This window comes from Seriola dumerili, unplaced genomic scaffold, assembly GCF_002260705.1.
Source record: "Seriola dumerili isolate Sdu_G_001 unplaced genomic scaffold, Sdu_1.0 BDQW01000665.1, whole genome shotgun sequence".
NCBI classification, from domain to species: domain Eukaryota; kingdom Metazoa; phylum Chordata; class Actinopteri; order Carangiformes; family Carangidae; genus Seriola; species Seriola dumerili.
Window position 1 is genome coordinate 206,349 of NW_019174920.1, and position 17,050 is coordinate 223,398.

A 17,050-nucleotide genomic window follows, 5' to 3' on the forward strand; every position below is an offset into this window, starting at 1 on the left:
TTTTTGTTTTGTTAAATGAGTGAATGAAGTTGTGACGGTCTCCGCTGAGACAGAGGAGAGGAGAAGCTACTAGCCCTCTCTCGCTGTCACTTCTAGTCGCGTTGCTCTCCTCCCCAGTAATGTTAAATTTAGCACCGAAAAAAACATAATAGTGGTAATTTAAATAGCGGTTCATGGGATTTATTAACCCTCAGGGGTCCCTCTGTCCTTTTTTGGACATTTTCTTCACTTTTCTTTTTTGATTTGCTGATCATTTTGGCTGTGTTACAGCTGAAGGTATGGATTTCTGCAAGAAAGTGTCTTTTTTGACATATTTTTAAAATCTAATGTCAGTTACTGTTACAGGTCTATTATACACTGGTAACACATTTTGTACCCTCTGGGGTTCCTTGCGTCCAAAAAAGGACACACAAAGAAAATGCTATAAAATCATCATATATCAACATTTTTTTCTGCTTTTTTTTTGCATACATCTCTTAAACCACTTCAGTTCTGCTCAAACCTACCAAATGTTTATTAGTTTTCAGGATTTTAACCCTTTAAATGCCAGTTTGAAGACATGTTGCCTCTTGTTTTATTAAAAAAAACAACACAGAATATGAGATATTTCCCACATAATACATGATGGAGGGATGTGACATTGTTTTATATCAGAGTCTTTTATATCAAGACATTTCTCAAAACCAGAATATGATCAGGGTGACTTTTGAACACTGGAAATAAATCATGTACTCATCCTGGCAGTAGTCCACGTGGCACTCAAAATTTCCCTGGAATTTTCTAGTTATCATTATTATTATTATTATTATTTTACATTGTTTTTATTTATATATTATTATACAGGACGTTGACCTCCCATGTTCCTACATTCAACCTACTAAATACATTAACATACAGAAACCCAGAACACTGAAACACTGATATTGTGTTGGGTTTCAGATCTTTATTATTAAACCTGTGGTCCTCACACAGCAGCAGAACTGATTGAACAGCATGGATGGAGAACGATAACTTTTCTGCACAAATTGATCAAAGATTAACAATAAAGCCACTGTAAAAGTTATTAATTCACTAAAGTGGATCCAGCATTGTTACATTTTTACACCAGAAAAGGGAGGTATCTACTATATCTCCATCCCTCCATAATACTCAGAGAGCTGCTATAATAAAGATTTAAAGTGAAGGGGGATCCAGTAACTTGGTTCCACCTGCCTCCCTACATGTGTCATCATGAGTGAGCCTCCCTCATCTTTTGGAGGAGACATGAAGCATCTTCCATCTATTACCTGTGATCTCCATCTAATACATTATCAGGATGATGACATCTGATCACATTCTGACTGGGTCTCATCAGGTGGGCAGACCCAGCTGATGGTGAAAGGAACTGATGTGGGGTACACACTCATGGACCACTCCCATATGCAGGGTGAGGGTTATTTGTCAGAAAGAAAGAGCTGAAAGCAGAGGCTACTCTGCATTTGTCTTGCTAATGAGACTAACATTATACTGTAACAAGGTCACCAAAGCCAGTGGAGAAACTTGTTAGCACTCATGCTACCTCGGCTTTGGTCACGTGATGAGTTTTGCACATTGTGCTTCTACCGTCTGCTGAAGTGATGCTGTTGTTTGCAGTAACCAAACTACAGTTGTTGTTTACATCTGATTCAGATTTGATCACTGAAGAAAAGATCTTGGAGCATGTCATGCTTCAACTTCTCATCATTTTAAAATAATAGTGGTAAAAAACCATGAGGGCAGGTGAAACCTGCGGCTGCCTTCAAATGTAGCTGAGACCAGTGATGAGATCAGTGACAAGACCAGTAACGAGGCCAGTGACAGGATCAGTGACGGGACCAGTGTTGAGACCAGTGATGAGGCCAGTGATGAGACCAATGACGAGACCAATAACGAGACCAGTGTTGAGACCAGTGATGAGCTCAATAAGGAGACCAGTGACAAGACCAGTGATGAGACCAATAACGAGACCAGTAATGAGAACAATAATTAGACCAGTGACAACCAGTGATGAGGCCATTGACGAGACAAATGATGAGGCCACTGACAAAACCAGTGACAAAACCAGAGACCAGTGATGAGACCAATGACAAGGCCTGAGATGAGACAAGGGATGAAACCAGTGATGAGGCCAGTGACGAGACCAGGGATGAGGCCTGAGATTAAACCAGTGATGAGGCCAGTGATGAGACCAGTGATGAGGCCAGTGACGAGACCTGTGATAAGACCAGTGATCAGGCCTGAGATCAGACCAGTGATGAGACCAGAGATGACACCAGTAATGAGAACAGTCGATGAGCCAGTAATCAGACCAGTGATGAAACCAGTGATAAAACCAGTGATGAGGCCAGTATCAAAACCAGTGATGATGCCAGTGACGAAATGAGTGATGAGGCCAGTGATGAGGCCAATAACAAGACCAGTAATGAGAACAATAATGAGACCAGTGACGAGACCAGTGATGAAGTCAGTGATGAGACCAATGATGAGGCCACTGACAAAACCAGTGATGAGACCAGTGATGAGACATGTGATGCGGCCAGTGACGAGACAAGTGATGAGGCCAGTGACAAGACCAGTGATGAGGCCAGAGATCAGACCAGTGATGAGGCCAGTGAAGAGATTAGTGATAAGACCACTGACAAGACCAGTGACGAGACCAATGACAAGGCCTGAGATGAGATGAGGGATGAAATTAGTGATGAGGCCATTGATGAGACCAGTGATGAGACCAATACCGAGACCTGTGATAAGACCAGTGATCAGGTCCAGGTATGATGCCAGTGATCAGGATAGTGATCATGCCAGTGATGAGACCAGAGATGACACCAATGATGAGACCAGTTGATGAGGCAAATGACGAGGCCAGTAATCAAACTAGTGATGAGGCCAGTGACGAGATGAGTGATGAGGCCAATGATGAGGCCAGTGACCAGACCAGTGTTGAGGCCTGAGATCAGACCAGTGATGAGGCCAGTGAAGAGATTAATGATGAGACCATTGACAAGACCTGAGATGAGACGAGGGATGAAATCAGTGATGAGGCCAGTGACGAGACCAGGGATGAGGCCTGAGATCAGACCAGTGACAAGGCCAGTTATGAGACCAGTGATGAGATCAGTGATGGGGCCGGTGACGAGACCTGTGATAAGGCCTGAGATCAGACCAGTGACGAGGCCAGTAATGAGATCAGGGATAAAACCAGTGATGAGGCCTGAGACCAGTCCAAGGATGATGCCAGTGATCAGACCAGTGATGAGGCCAGTGATCAGACCAGTGATGAGGCCTGTGATCAGATTAGTGATGAGGCCAGTGAAGAGATTAGTGATGAGACCATTGACAAGACCAGTGACGAGACCAGTGACAAGGCCTGAGATGAGACGAGGGCCAGTGATGAGGCCAGTGATGAGGCCAGAGATCAGACCAGTTACAAGGCCAGTTATGAGACCAGTGACCAAACCAGTGATAAGGCCAGTCATGAGACCAGTGATGAGGCCAGTGACGAGACCTGTGATGAGACCAGTGATCAGGCCTGGGATCAGACCAGTGACAAGGCCTGTGATGAGACGAGTGATGAGGCCAGTATCAAAACCAGTGATGAGGCCAGTGACGAGTCCAGTGATGAGGCCAGTGATGAGGCCTGTGACGAGACCGGTGATGAGACCAATCATCATGCCTGAGATCAGACCAGTGACGAGGCCAGTGACAAGACCAGTGATGAGATCAATAACGAGACCAGTGATGAGGCCGGTCATGAGACCGGTGACGAAACCCATGAACCCATGATGGACCATTCCATTCCATGGACCAATTTCACACAGTGCTGCTGAACAGACATAATTTAGACAGACAACACTCAGTGCCTTGTGCTGGTCATTGTGCCATTAAAGATGGTTTCACAGTTCACCTGCATGCTGTGGGTTTTTCATGAGGCAGCAGGGAGTGTGGGGACATCAAGGAAACTCATGCCACAACAGCTGTAAAAGGCATTTTATAACACGGAACAGCAGATTCATGTTGGTGTTAATGTGACAGATGTGAAAGATTGTCTTACAGTAGATAATATGAGCCTATCCTCATCTCTCCCTCTCAGACTCGTGTCACATCGATGCATCATGATGCAGGAGCAGAGGTTCACAGGAAGAAGGTAAGGGTTATCTGATCTCCAATGTTTACTGTCTACACACACACCACAGGAGGCCCTCCATCTGCACCTCTGCTGTACATGATTATTGTGTTAGATTTTCACTCTTAAAACTTGGGATACTTCCAATTTAATACAAACAATGGATTAATTGTTAAAAAACCAGTGATCACCAAAACTGGTCCCATGAAAGGTCTTGTACAAATGCAGTTGTCATAATGTGGAAAAACCCTTTAAGATTCATTTGACTCATTTGTAAAGATGTAACATGTCCAGCTGCAGGACAGCAAGTCTGATAACAGCTCTCTGACCAAACTAGTCCAACAAGTCTAATCGACTTGATGTTCACTGCAGAGCTGCTGGATTTCTGAATTTGTCCCTTAAAAATCATCAAAAATGAGGCACAAGACGATTTTGCTGTTTGCACTCTGTATGCACGAATTAACAAAGTATTGTTTAATATTTATACTTTATATTTTGTATTTCTTTTGGTTTTTTGTTGTGGTCCAGGTGTTTGTTGAGGCGACACTGGACCATCAGCAGGAGCAGTCCTGGGATCAGCTACGCTCTTTGTACCGAGGACCATCCAGGGTACGGACTCTGTATCTGTCTAACAAATATGAATATATATTAATAATTTTTGAAAGAAAAGTTCTGAAAAGGAAGCTGTCAAGCTGAAGAAGGAGGCCTGGCTAAATGGCCTTAATCACCTGGCTGGCCCAGGGGGCTCCAGGAACAGCAGATGGGTACTGGGCAGCCAAAAGGGCAGCAGCTTTGGCAGTTGCGGAAGCAAAAACTCAAGTGTGGGAGTAGTTCAGGGAGGCTTTGGAGGAGGACTTTCAGTTGGCCTCAAGGAAATTCTGGCAAACCGTTCGGTGACTCAGGAAAGGGAAGCAGGGCTTGACCCAGGCTGTCCTAATCTACATATCCTTTTTACACTTGTGCTACGAACCATTCGGTCCTTGTATAACCAATGTGATAGCTGTGTCCACATTCTCGGCACAAAGTCAAACACGTTTTTAGTGAATGTTGGACTCCGCCAACCTCAGAATTGCATCTGTGCAGCTAATGTGGTTCTGTTGGCCTAATCAGAGCATGACCTACAGCATTCGCTGGGACGGTTTGCAGCTGAGTGCGAAGCGGCTGGGATGAGAGTCAGCACCTCCAAGTCTGAGGCCATGGTTCTCAGCCAGAAAATGGTGGACTGCTCCCCCCAGGTTGGGGCTGAGTTACTGCCCCAAGTGAAGGAGTTCAAGTATCTCAGGGTCTTATTCACGAGTAAGATGGAGTAGGAGATTGACAGGCGGGTCAGGGCGGCGTCAGCACCAAAGCAGACGTTGTACTGCACCATTGTGAATAAGAGTGAGCTGAGCCGGAAGGCAAAGCTCTTGATATACCAGTCGATATGGTAGTGACCAAAAGAATAAGAATGCGGATGCAAGTGTCAAAATGGGTTTCTGCCATAGGGTGGCTGGGCTCAGCCTTAGAGATAGGGTGAGGAGCTTGGACCACCGGAAGGGAGCTCGGAGTAGAGTCGCTGCTCCTTCATGTGGAAAGGAGCCAGCTGAGGCGGTTCAGGCATCTGATAAGGATACCTCCTGGGAAGTTTTCTGGGCATGTCCGATTGGGAGAAGACCCCAGGGCAGACCCAGAACTCGCTGGAGGGATTATAGATCCCATCTGGCCTGGGAACACCTTGGATCCCCCAGGAGGAACTGGAAAGCATTGCCAGAGAGAGGGATGTCTGGGACCTCCTGCTTAGGCTGTTGCAACCCAACCCTGGAAGATAACGGATGGATGGAAGTTCTGAAAATAAATATCCCACCTTATAACCCAAAAATTAGTCAGTGTCTCCTTAGATAGGCTAAGGGAGTTTAGCAAGGGTGGTAGGTCAGAGAGACAGGTCCATGACCCTGTTTGACCCAGGCAGGTCAGAGAGAGGGGTCTCTTGGGTCTTGGCGCTACCTCATGAACTGGACACCAAATATGTTGGATTTCGGATGTCTATCAATTTATTGGCTATCATAAATTAAGAAAAATATTAATATTAAATAATAACTTTAAAATTAATTAAAGTCCTCGGGGCACCAGCCTAAACTAATAGGCAAAATAGACAATATGGTTTCACTCTCAATTTATTACCATTAATCTGGAACTCTGATTAACAATTAGAGTTTACTAACTATAACCAAATTACCATATCAACAGTAAGTTAAAGTTGAAGGATTGGAATTCTACTAAGTAGAGGTAATATTCACGCTTGTGCAACATTAAACACACCAGTAGTTATACTTAAAGACATTTATTTACAATGGAGCAGAGTAAAAACACAATGTCTAATCTAGTATATACAGGTGTGTGTATGTGTGTGTGTCTGTGGGGACACAGACAAAGGCAAGATGGCCAATTCAAAGTGATCACTGTGACCACATGACCTGAACAAAGAAGACTACACAAGATGGCGGTAAACAAAGAAACTACTCAAAATGGCCACTGAGACCACCTGGTGTGTGTGGGAGGGAAGGTGTGAGTTTCTTTGTTAGCCTAGCTCATGTAATCTAAAGGCACCAGGTTAGAGGGAGGTGGTTAGCTTCATGCAGGTTCTAGAACTGGGACATACTACTATGTGTGTGAACATATGAGTACCCGATTAACTGTACAACAACAAGACATCAATCAACAAGTACATTAACAAAGTTAAGACTTCTGCTGCTTAGCTACGCTGTGCTGTGCTATGCTGTGCTGGGAAAGGTTTGGCCCAGTGAGTTAATGTTACCCAGTCCTTGGAACAAACAAAGAGGTCCTTTTCAGTGTTGTTGTAAAGTCCATTGAGTTGGGAGGCTTCCTGGTGGAGTAAAGTCCTGTCTGGCTGTGTTGCTTTGCTGTTATCTCCTTTGTTCTCCTCAGAGAGTTAGCTGTTCCAAGCTAACTTTGCTATGACTCCTATTGCTTGGAAAATCAGCTGGCCTTGTGTCGTAGCTGCTGATTCTGAAGAGAACTTGGTTCACTCTCAGTTAATCCAAAGCAGGTCGCTGCTGTTGAGGAGAAGAGGGTGTGCAGGCTGCTGTGAGCAGGCCGGCGAGAGAGCTGGTTTCTCAGGTAGCAGAGCTGACCTGGGCTGGGGCCTTGTTGCCCTTTGATGAGTCGAGAGGAGAGAGCAGGAGCTGCTCTCCAGCGTAAGCCAAAAAAAAAGAGAGAGAAGAGGGACAAGAGATCTGGTTTTGTTTGGTGACACCCTAGGGGGTCACATGTCACATGTTGACTCACACTGGCTGGCCAGTGAGGTCTGTAGGGGGGGGTCGTCCCTAGGTGTGAACAGTGAGGAACTGTGGGGTGTGAGTTCCTTTGTCCAGTGGAGCAAAGAAACATCTGGTCTCTGGAATGATGAGTCCCAACAGGTCCATGACCCTGTTTACCCAGGCAGTTCAGAGAGACGAGTCCTCATGAAACCGCAGCATCAGGAGCACTTTGGATCGTGATGCTGTGACTAATACAATTAGTCTTCATTTGAACAAGCAGAAGTGATGATAAACATGACCACCTGTATGTCAGTTTAACAAAGTCCTACACCATTACAGTGAGACAGCTGAATAACACTCAGACACTGTAGCTACCAATATTAGTTCCCGTGAGCGACCTTCATCTTTTAAAATCTCCAGAAGTCGACATCTAGATTCTGACTTCAATCCTTCAGAAGATTCACAGCGAAGGCCGAGAAAGCCCAAGGCCTCAGCTGTCTAAAACCTCCTGCTTTGTAATTGGCTCATTTAGACCCTGTTTTTACAGTATTTATTTGTTAATGTAGGTAGAGAAAGTTTACAAATGAATCTGTCAATCTACGCTATAAAACTGTATTCATGTGGTTTATAGAAGTTCCTCTGTCCATTTTTAACAGACAGAAGAAACGTAAAGAACAGCCTTCACATGAAGATCACACAGATATTAACATGTCTTGTACTTGTACATGTACTTGTTTCAGAGATTAACGTTGTTCACTTCTGACACAGCTGATAATCATGGTCATAGATTGAGCAGTAGAATGAGAGTACGGAGTTAATTACTGAGTAAAACATTTTACCTCCTGAGTTCAGTATGAATAAATAATTCAAAGTAAATGTAATCTGAACCTTTATGAGTTGGTAAAGCACTGAGCTGATATCAGAAACACTTGTGTTTTACAAAGGTGAAGTGACCTTTGTTTTGCCTTTCTCTCTCTCTTCCTGGCAGCTGTCCATCCTCTCAGACCTTTCCCTCTGCCACAGCTCTGAGAAGTCAGGATTTCTTCTCCCAGTTCACCCAGGAACAGAGACATTCCAGCTCAAACTCTCTCCTCCACCTCTGCTGGAGGAGTAGGTCTGTGGCTGGTTCAGGATCAGTTTTTCCTTATTTTTTCAGAGTCAAGTAGAATTGATTAAAAACTGATTGATGTTTCATCTGGTTTAATATTTATGACTATGTTAAAATGTTTATTTCAAAACAAACTGTTTAGTATTGATAACGTTGAGTCATCCTGATAATCTACTGAATGTGCAGTTGACTCTGCATAGGGAAGTGATGCTAGATGTTTGTTTACCAGCTCATTTTAGTTTGTGTTAGAAACATCTGGACTTTAAATCAAACTTAAACTCCCGGTTTTCAAACCAGTCATTAAGAGCAGAGTCAACCTCTAACTAAATTCATCTCACAGTAAGAATGTTAGAAACTGTTATCTTTTGGATGGAGGGGAAACAGAGCTGAAAATATTCTCTAAATGTTTGCTCTCTTCAGGTCAGCCTCTCTTTGCAGGATAATTAATGATTCAGCTGGTCACAGATGAGGCTCTGGTGAATGCAGTGGGTATGAGAAATGAACTGGTGAATGCAGTTAATCATGATGAAGGTGAACTGGTGAATGCAGTGGGTCTTGAGGGTGAACTGGTGAATGCAGTGGATCATGATGAGGGTGAACTGGTGAATGCAGTGAGTCATGATGAGGTTGAATTGGTGATTGCAGTGGGTCATGATGAGTGTGAACTGGTGAACCAGACTTGATGATAAATGATGCTAATGCTAAATGTAAAATTGACTCACTGAAGCTTGTAGTAGCCGAAATATTATTCTTGAGACAGTCTTGCTAGTTCAGAGTATATTTTATTTGTGCTCGGTGGCAGACTAATATCTGCAGAGTCGCAAACAACTCCCCAAATCCTACCTCTTATAAAGAAGTACAAACAATCTCACATCCCTTACATACAGTTATGTACTAAGTTCTTGAGAAAACAATCTCCCTTCCAGTAACTCTATTTTACAACTCTGGCCCCTCTCCCAGAACACTTGTCCTGGTCATGCTGACATGAGTTCAGGTCAGCAGTTCAGTTTAATTACGCACTAATGTTTTCCACAGATGTTGACAAAAATACATGAGTACATACTGAAATACTGAATACATGAGTGCATGAGATGTAGATAGATTATTACAATTTAGATATGACTTTTGCCACCACATATTCCTCCCTTCCAGGATCTGCCAGGCCCTGGACAATCCCTTTCCCCTTACAGGATTACCTGAAATCATTCATCCATATCATATTAAGACAGTTTCAATGCAGCACTAATATCATCTGATTTGCACACTTGCAAATAGAGACGAAAAAACCTGAAGTTGGAATACAGGTAAAAAACTCTATGACCCTCCTTCTGAACGATCACCTTTCACCGGCTTTCAACAAATGAACGCAGCAATGAATTCAATGTTTAGATACTTAAGTAAAAGTATAGTAGTATAATCAAAACTCATTGTATAAGTGTAATGTGGTTAGACAGTATAAATAAACTTCAACGCTACATTGGAATATGCTGCATAAATGAAATACACTCCCCTCCAAAAGTATTGGAACAGTGAGGCCAATTCCTTTATTTTTGCTGTAGACTGAAAACATTTGTGTTTGACATCAAAAGATGAATATGAGAAAAGAGATCAACATTTCAGCTTTTATTTCCAGGTATTTACATCTGGATCTGATACACAACTTAAAAGATAGTATTATTTGTAACAGAACTCCAAATTTTTAGGTGAGCAAAAGTATTGGAACATGTGACTGACAGTTGTGTTTTGTTGCCCAGGTGTGTCCTATTACATAGATTATTCAAACAATAAATAGCGCTGAATGTTTACGCCCAGTTTCAGATTTGGGTTTTGCCTGGGCAGACTGCATTTATAGTTAGAGGTGTAACCAACATGAAAACCAGAGAGCTGGCTATGGGTGAAAAAAAAGCAATTGTGAAGCTGAGAGAAGATCAATCAGAGACATTGCACAAACATTGGCCATAGCCAGTACAACCATTTGGAATGTCCTGAAGAAGAAAGAAACCACTGGTGTACTAAGTAACAGATGTCAAACGGGTAGACCAAGGAAAACAGCAGCACTTGACGACAGAAACATTGTGAGAGCTGTAAAGAAAGACCCTAAAACAACTGTTAGTGACATCAGCAACAACCTCCAGAGGGCAGGAGTGAAGGTATCAGAACCTACTGTTCGCAGAAGACTTCATGAACAAAAGTACAGAGGCTACATCAGAAGATGCAAACCACTCATTAGCAAGAAGAATTGAAAGGCCTGGCTGGAATTTGCCAAAATGTACAGACGAGACGTTTTATGGACTGATGAGACAAAGATGAACCTTTACCAAAGTGATGGAAAGGCTAAAGTTTGGAGAAAGAAAGGATTTGCTCATGATTCCAAACATAGAAGCTCATCTGTGAAAGACGGTGGAGGTAATGTCATGGCTTGGGCTTGCATGGCTTCTTCTGGGATGGGCTCATTCACCTTCAGTGATGATGTAACGCATCATGGCAGCAGCAAAATGAACTCAGAAGTCTACAGAAACATTTTATCTGCCAATTTAAAGACAGATGCAACCAAACTGATTGGGAGATCCTTCATAATGCAGCAAGATAATGACCCAAAACACACTGCAAAAACAACAAAGGAGTTCATCAGGGGCAAGAAGTGGAAGGTTTTAGACTGGCCAAGTCTATCTCCAGATCTAAACCCTATAGAGCATGCATTTTACCTGCTAAAGAGGAGACTGAAGGGAGTAACCCCCCAAAATACATAACAAATGAAAGAGGCTCCGGTGAAAGCCTTGAAAAGCATCACAAAAGAAGAATGCAAAAGTTTGGTGATGTCAATGGGTCACAGGCTTGATGCAGTTATTGCAAGCAAAGGATTTGCAACTAAATATTAAGTCTTATTCACTTTAATATATTTTAAGTCTATCTGTTCCAATACTTTTGCTCACCTAAAAATTTGGTGTTCCATTACAAATAATGCTATCTTCTAAGTTGTGTATCAGATCCAGATGTAAATACCTGGAAATAAAAGCTAAAATGTTGATCTCTTGTCTCATATTCATCTTTTGATGTCAAACCCAAATGTTTTCAGTCTACAGCAAAAATAAAGGAACTGTCCTCACTTTTGCAATACTTTTGGAGGGGAGTATATAATCAAGAGTGCATATGTCAAGAAATATTATTGAACACGTTATATTCTGACTGTAAACTGCTGTTGTACTCTTGTACTGCACTTGCATTGTGTGCATACTGTATGACTAGATTAAATGCATGATACTATATCAGTAAGGCACTTTGTGTAAATATCAATCAATTAATACACAGCATCTATTCTCTTAGTGTCTTTGGAGTCTGTGGTCCACCGTAGATCCAAAGCAACTGGCACAGACTGTCTGCATGCCACTTTGTTGTGAGCCAACGTGCCAGCTCCAGTTGTGTGGGCCCTGACCTGAAACTTACTTGTGCCTACTACTACTTCCCATTCTATCTTCGTCTCTGTCATATTCAATGTGGTTCCAGTGTTTCAGACCATCATGTACTCTGGACGTGTCTCAGTGACCAATCAGCCATGCACCTAAGATAGAATAGAACTACTCACAATCTTGGCCCACGACACAGTGGATGACTGGGAACTCCGCAGCATCTGGGTCGAGCTCACCAGTGGGATGAGGATCAGCAGCAGACATACTGCTCTCACTCTCCACCTTCCCCCGGGGCTCATCTTCCCGAACTCCAGAATCTTCGTCCTCCTTTTTCACTTCTTCACCAGCAGCTGGTTCTGTTGTAGCTTTCACACAGTGATTTAAATGATACCAAGTAGGTGATCCTTTCACGTGTACTGCCGTAGAAGTGGTCCTGACCACTTTGTATGGCCCTTCCCTTCGAGGGACGTTCCACTTTTTGTACACCAGATCTCCTGGCTTCACTGTGGGTTGTGGCTCTTCTCGGGCAAAAAACGACATGAGCAGAAATACTCCTATACCAGAGGTCGGCAATCCGCAGCTCTGAAGCTGCATGCAGCTCTTCAGCCCTTCTGCAGTGGCTTTGAAAAAAATAAAATAATATGAAAATAAATAATGTCTATTTTTTCTTTTCTTTTTTCTTTTAAAGAGAACACCTCATATTTTGGTGATCGAGGTGATACTGATAATATTTCGTCGACTAAAATATACGTCACATCTTACAATGTCTCCATAGCAACATTTACAGCCTACCGCCTCTTCCTGTTGCCGATAGGTGGCTAATCTTGAGTTTCAGACCCCCGGTAAGCTAACCATGGATAAATCCAAAAAAAGAAAAGTCTCAGAGTAAAATAAAGTTTAATTCTGAATGTCTCGACGGTTGAATGCTGTACTTGGCTGAGGATAAAAACAGAAGAGGATGATTGCACACTGAAATGGACTTGAGTCATAATTAAATACAAACTGGCCTGTTCTTATGTTTACTCTTCTTAAAGCTATTAGGCTGCAGCTATATGTTTTATTCATTTCAAAGTGGGTTACTTTTTATTCTTTTAACCCTTCACAAATAAGAGAAGGACTCAAACAGGCCTGCATAGTTCTGTGTTTTATTTAAAAGTAGGCATACACATGCCATTTTCTCCTATTCATAAGAGTTTGGGGGTTTCCTTTGTTATAACAGGTAAAAACAGCAATAAAATGTCAACAGTTTTTTTGTAGTTCTATAATTTCATAAATGCAGTAAACTATGGTTCTTTTATATATAGTATAACTATACATAAAACTTTAATGCTGTGTTATCTTCATTTTAAGGGTTGAATAGGTTTTGCGGCTTCAGATGATTTTATTTGTGGGAGAGGAGCCAAAAATGGCTCTTTTAATAATAAAAGTTGCAGACCCCTGTCCTATACTGTGTAGTCATTGTTGTACATAAGACTTCATGTCATCTGTCAACAGATCCAATGATGGACCTTTAACTGCCTTATATACAGGGGATGGCATTGGCCGACTGGTTAGTGCCTTATGCAGTGTTAGTTTAAGGTTCTATTAGCACTTCCCCTATAGGCCATTAAAGCAAGCAGCAAAGCATCCCCCCAGCTTAGCCCTGTGCTCATGCAAATTTTCAAGAATTTGTTTTTCAGTATTCCATTTGCTTTTTCAACTATACCCTGACTTTGTTGGTGATAAACACAACCCAACATCTGCTTAATTCCCAGTTTTTGTAAAACACATTTCTCTGTTTTGTCCACAAACTCCTTTCCATTATCTGAGCTTATCCTAGCTGGGATACTAAATCACGGTATTACTTATCTACAGAGAAGTTTCACCACTGTGTCTGCATTCTTATGCATGGCCGGTGGCGCCTCAACCCCCTTGCTAAAATGATCAACCACCAGCATGTATATTTTTCCTTGAATCGGTCCTAATGTCAGCAACACACAAGCATAGTTCTAGCAGCAGGACATAAACAACTAAAATGGTTTTTCATAGTCAAAGAGAGCCAACACCAGCACAATGTACCGCAGATTCATGGCACCCTCTGCTTTAATCTCTGCTTGTAGGGGCTGCACAATCAAAGAATATCCATCCATCCAATCAGAGCTGTATCCAGTCATTCCTAGTTCCATTCCAAAAGTCACCATTTCCTTCACTGTGGTCAGCTTAGGTGCCTGTGCAACTGCCAACAGCTGGGAGGGCAAAACTGATCGAGTTCCTTCCTTCAGAGAAGCCTAATGACCCCTTTGTGCTAGCATGGTCAGCAGAATCATGGAGTCTTTATGGCATGTTTCCAAGTCAGACGCACAAAGAATAATGTTGTCCATGTACTGGGTGCATGTCTATGTATTGGATTGATTCCTATACGTACACACGCACCCAGTACATGGACAACACAGTGCCTATAAAAAGTATTCACCCCTTGGATATTTTCCCATTTTATTGCTTTTATAAATAGAATCATGGTCAATATAATTTGGCTTTTTTGACAAGAATTTACGAAAAAAACTTGATGTAGATGTAAAAACTGATTTCTACAAAGTAATGTCAATTAATCAAAAATATATAATGTAAAATAAGTGATTGCATAAATATTCACCCCCTTTAAAGTGACTGACCTAATTCAACAGAGGTCCAGCCAATTGGCTGAGAACGTCTTTTGTTTTGTTCATTATTGCGATGGACTTTGTAATTTTGGTTTTAATATGATAAACGTGGTTTCCAGCATAGTTTGTGATCTATGACAACTCCCAAGAATTTGTTCTCATATACTCTCTCTATTTCAATATTATCTATCATAATTTGTGCTTGATTATAGTTTTTTCTATATCCAAATATTATATATTTAGTTTCATTTACATTACCATTATTAAACCTGTTTCCACTGTATCCAGAAACTGCTCAAGGTTTTTACCAGTACAAAACAAATTTGTATCATCAGCAAACAAAACAAAATTAAACAATTTGGACACATTACAGATATCATTTATGTACACTATAAACAATTATTGACCCAGCACTGACCCTTGTGGGACCCCACGCGTAACCCTCAACAAATCAGACTTGTTATTGTTTATTTGCACATATTGATGTCTATTTTCAAGGTTACTGAGCCATTTGTGTGCTACTCCTCCAATCCCATATCTTTCTATTTGCTCATTAATAATATATGGTCAATCATGTCAAATGCTATTTTGAGATCTATAAAACTCCTACTGTATATTCTTTTTTGTCTATTGCAGTAGATATTTGTTCTATCAGTTCCATCACTGCCATTGTTTTGGATCGGTTTAATCTAAAGCCATATTGATTCTAATTCAGTAAGCTTTTTTTTTCTATAAAGTGATCGAGTTTTTGGACAAAAAGTTTTTTTTAAAGATTTTTGAGAATTTTGGAAGGAGAGAAACTGGTCATAGTCGAGAAAGAGTGCTTTTTTCCATTTTTGTAGATGGGTATGACCTTCGCTATTTTCATTTGGTTAGGAAATATGCCTGTTTGTAATGACTCATTGAAGATATGGGTCAGGGGGTTCGCTATGCTATGTATAATATTTTTAACTAATGTCATGTCAATATCATTACAATCAGTGGATTTCATGTTCTTAATTTTTTTAACCACATGAACTAACTCCATTTCATCAATTCTCTTTAAAAAAAAAAAGAAAAAGAAAAAGGTATTTAAATTTATTTTAATAATGTTTTCCTTTTAAATCCTCTATTATCTGGTCCACAATTTCTTTTGCTAAATTATAACCAACGCTCACAAAATAATCATTGAATTCGTCAGCAGTCTCCTTTGTTTTTGTTATGATTGATTGGTTATTTTTATTGATTTGATCTGGATAGTCAGGTTTCCCTGTACCCTTGTGTATCATTTCTGTGCTGTTCTAATTGTTTGTTGAAATAATCCCTTTTATTTAGTCTCATTATGCTTGTCAATTTATTTTTATATTTCTTATATTTCTTTTCCGCTTCCTTTGTTCTAGATTTTAAGAACAGCTTGTACAGTAATCTTTTCTTTATACAAGAATTTTCTTGTCCCCTGGTAATCCAGGGCTTGTCTTCATATTTATTCATCCTTAATATTTGTATCGGACAGTGTTTATCATATAGGGTGGTAAAAGTTGACAGAAGTTCATCATAGGCTTTGTATGGATCATTATTTGAATAAACCTCTGTCCATCTTTGCTGCCTTAACTCCTCCATAAGAGCCTCTATGGTTTCAGGTGTTTTATATCAAATCAACTTAAACTACTTTTTTTTGAAAAAGTTTGCAAGGTTGCAAACACAGATAGATGGTCACTTATGTCGTTAATAAGCAGTCCACTTACTACTCTATTTCCAATTTTATTAGTAAAAATGTTATCTATTAATGTTGCACTGTCACTTGTTATTCTGGTTGGTTTCAATATTTTAGGAAATAGACTTACACTATACATTGTTTAAATAAAATCTGTATTCATTTTGTGTTCCTTTTTAAATTTAACAAATCTACATTGAAGTCCCCACATATGAACATCATCTTGTTGTTATTCCTTTTATCGTACATATCAACCATCTTGTCACTGAATGTATTAAGACAAGATCCTTGCTTTCTATAGATACAACTTATTATTATATTCTTTGTTTTCTCCACATCTATTTCTACAGTAACACGTTCCATGATATTTTCTATTGTTGTTGACATTTTTTCTACAATTTTACATTTAACCCTGTAAGACCTACTGTTTCAATTGTGGTTTCTTCCGTCGCAATGATGTGAAGATGATGAAGGAATCTCTGGAGACACCAGCTCAGATGCATATAAAAAAGTTTATTACAAGAAAGCACAGCATCTTTTGACAAGCATCAAAAATGCCTGTGAGAGGACCCAAAGCCAAAAAGGATCTTCTCCTGTTTTTCCCCAAAATTATACAATTTATAGGCTGAATAACCTCTAGATACATATTCATGACATAGCTGATTCCTAATAACCTATAGTGGCACAGAGCCAACATTTATGCCCAAACATGGTCATTCTATATGAAGATAAAAGATACCATAAATTCTTTTATGTAAAACAAATGTCAGCTTTAGGAATGTTTTGGAGACAGGAACGGAGGGGG

The 17,050-nt window shown here is 40.8% G+C and overlaps 1 protein-coding gene across 2 annotated transcripts in view; it reads left to right on the forward strand.

The window, feature by feature from the left end:
• The window catches only part of vps8 (VPS8, CORVET complex subunit), an 85,135-nt gene extending 75,111 nt beyond the window's left edge, over positions 1-10,024 (forward strand). For both annotated transcript variants that reach the window (XM_022765088.1, XM_022765089.1), the window contains exons 43-45: positions 4,109-4,162; positions 4,670-4,750; positions 8,387-10,024. In XM_022765088.1, coding sequence (XP_022620809.1) covers positions 4,109-4,162; positions 4,670-4,750; positions 8,387-8,512 — 261 coding nt within the window. In that variant the 3' untranslated portion in view covers positions 8,513-10,024. The remainder of the gene's footprint in view (positions 1-4,108; positions 4,163-4,669; positions 4,751-8,386) is intronic.
• Positions 10,025-17,050: the final 7,026 nt, after the last annotated feature.